Below are 2,200 nucleotides of genomic sequence, written 5' to 3' on the forward strand. Positions count from 1 at the left end.
CAATAGCAAAATATATATTCAACTAATTGAAAAGGATAAAGAGAAGAGAGAATAAATATGAAACAGACGTCTCAAGTAAAAAAGATATAGTAGTATGGAAAATACAAATTCAAATATATCATGATGGCATTAAATGTCAATAGATCAAATTCTCCAAAAGAATGATGATTGTCATTCTACTTAAACAAGAGAAAAACCCAACTTTCCACTGTAAACAACAGACACCTCACAGCTATAAGGACATAGAAAAGTGTAAAAGAAATAGCATGTAAATACCAACCAAAAGAAATCTGGTATATCTATACTAATATGAGAAGAAGTAGATGAGACGTTAAGAGCCATTGCTAGAGATAAAGAAGAAGATCTCCTAATTGTAAATGCAGTGGTTTATTGTTAAATGTATAAAAAGTGACTCTCTCTCTTTCTCGGCCACTTTTTTATGAAGCCCTGCTTTGGAGCATTTGCCAATTTACGTGGCATAATTATTCCCATTATGGCTGATTTCAATCTGTCAAAATTATGTCATTGAATGTGGAGCTGGGACGAAATTGTACAATCAGCTTGAACACAATGCAAGCCAGATTCAGCACACCACTACATAAAACAATCAGTCTACCAGGAACAGATTGTAATGCTAAATCTGTGTCCTCAGTAGCATAGTATAAAAAATACATAAGCAAAAGCTGGCATATCTAAAAGGAGAAAAAGACAAATCCACAAACTAATTAGTATTAAAGAATATTTAACAATCCAAGTAGCAAACTTGGCCTAGTTAACAGGTTAACAGCACTATACACGACAGCAGAATATATATTCCTTTAAAGTCATATGAAGTTGTCAACCAGACAAAAATATTAGGAGATACATCTCACTGTGCTCATGATGCAATAAAGTTTAGTGAATATCACTTAAAGAAATTAGCCCTATTGACAAACATTTCCAGAGCCTCTTTTATATCTCTGTTCCTCAGGCTGTAGATAAAGGGGTTCAGCATGGGAGTAACTACTGTGTACATAACCGAAGCAATTATGTCTTCGTCATTGGAGCCCCATGATGAAGAGAAAAAATAAACACCTGAAATGGTCCCATAGTATAAAGATACCACGAAGAGATGGGAGCCACAGGTAGAAAAGGCTTTAAAGAGTCTCTTGTTGGAGGGGACACTCAGGACAGTGGTCCCTATACAAATATATGAACCCAAGATACTAATCAAAGGCAAGATGACAACCATTGCTGCCTCAGTGAAGATGACCAGCTCATTGAGGGAGATGTCTGAACAGCTCAACTTCAGGAGTACGGTGAGATCACAGAAGAAGTGGGGGATGGTATTGTCAGCACAGAAGGACAACTGGACCAAGAGGAGGGTGTTCAACAGGGCATGTGCACAACTGAAGAACCAGGACCCAGCTACTAAGGATATACACAGCTCTTGCCTCATCATGGTGGTGTAGTGGAGTGGGTGACAGATGGCCACATACCTGTCATATGCCATCACTGCAAGAAGGAAATTGTCAAGACAACCAAAAACTATGAAAAAATACAACTGAGAAATGCACCCCACATAGGAGATGGATTGTCGCTGAGTCTGCATGTTCATGAGTATCTTTGGAACTGTGACAGATGAAAGGGAAATGTCAGAGAAGGCCAAGTGGCTGAGGAAGAAGTACATGGGAGTGTGGAGGTGAGAGTCCAGCCTGATGAGGAGGATGATGAGCAGGTTTCCCAGCACTGTGGTCAGGTACATGCCCAGGAACAGGGCAAAGAACAAGCTCTGCTGCTCCGGTGGGAAGAGGAGCCCCAGGAGGAGGAACTCAGACACACTGCTCTGGTTCTCAGGCCTCATGTATTCTTCTATATCCTGAGGAAGAAGAAGGTTTGGGAATCTCAGGACCCTCCAAAGGATGATCAGGACCACCATATTACATACTATAATTCTCTGGGAAAACAATGAATTTTTAAATATATTTCTATTAATTTCTCACACCTGTGGATACATGCTTCCTTGTCTATCCTAACCTGGCTCCAGGAAATCATCAAGCCCAAAAGCAGACAGGAAAACCTTATTGCACAGAAGCAAAGAGTGACCTCAGCTTCAGTGAACTACTATTTATTGAACATTGAGTCTGAACAAGGACTGAGAATTCAGGAGTGAACAGAAAAGGCAAGGTCTCTGCTCTCTATGAGTATAGACCTTGATGAG

The 2,200-nt window shown here is 39.9% G+C and overlaps 1 protein-coding gene across 1 annotated transcript; it reads right to left on the reverse strand.

Annotated features, from left to right (window-relative positions):
- On the reverse strand, positions 1–1,847 carry LOC106841985 (olfactory receptor 1J4-like). The gene has a single exon (XM_014858292.3). The coding sequence runs from the start codon at positions 1,841–1,843 to the stop codon at positions 905–907; it is 939 nt and encodes a 312-aa protein (XP_014713778.3). The 5' UTR covers positions 1,844–1,847; the 3' UTR covers positions 1–904.
- Between the last annotated feature and the right edge of the window lie 353 nt (positions 1,848–2,200).

Source organism: Equus asinus, chromosome 10 (genome assembly GCF_041296235.1).
Source record: "Equus asinus isolate D_3611 breed Donkey chromosome 10, EquAss-T2T_v2, whole genome shotgun sequence".
NCBI classification, from domain to species: Eukaryota; Metazoa; Chordata; class Mammalia; order Perissodactyla; family Equidae; genus Equus; species Equus asinus.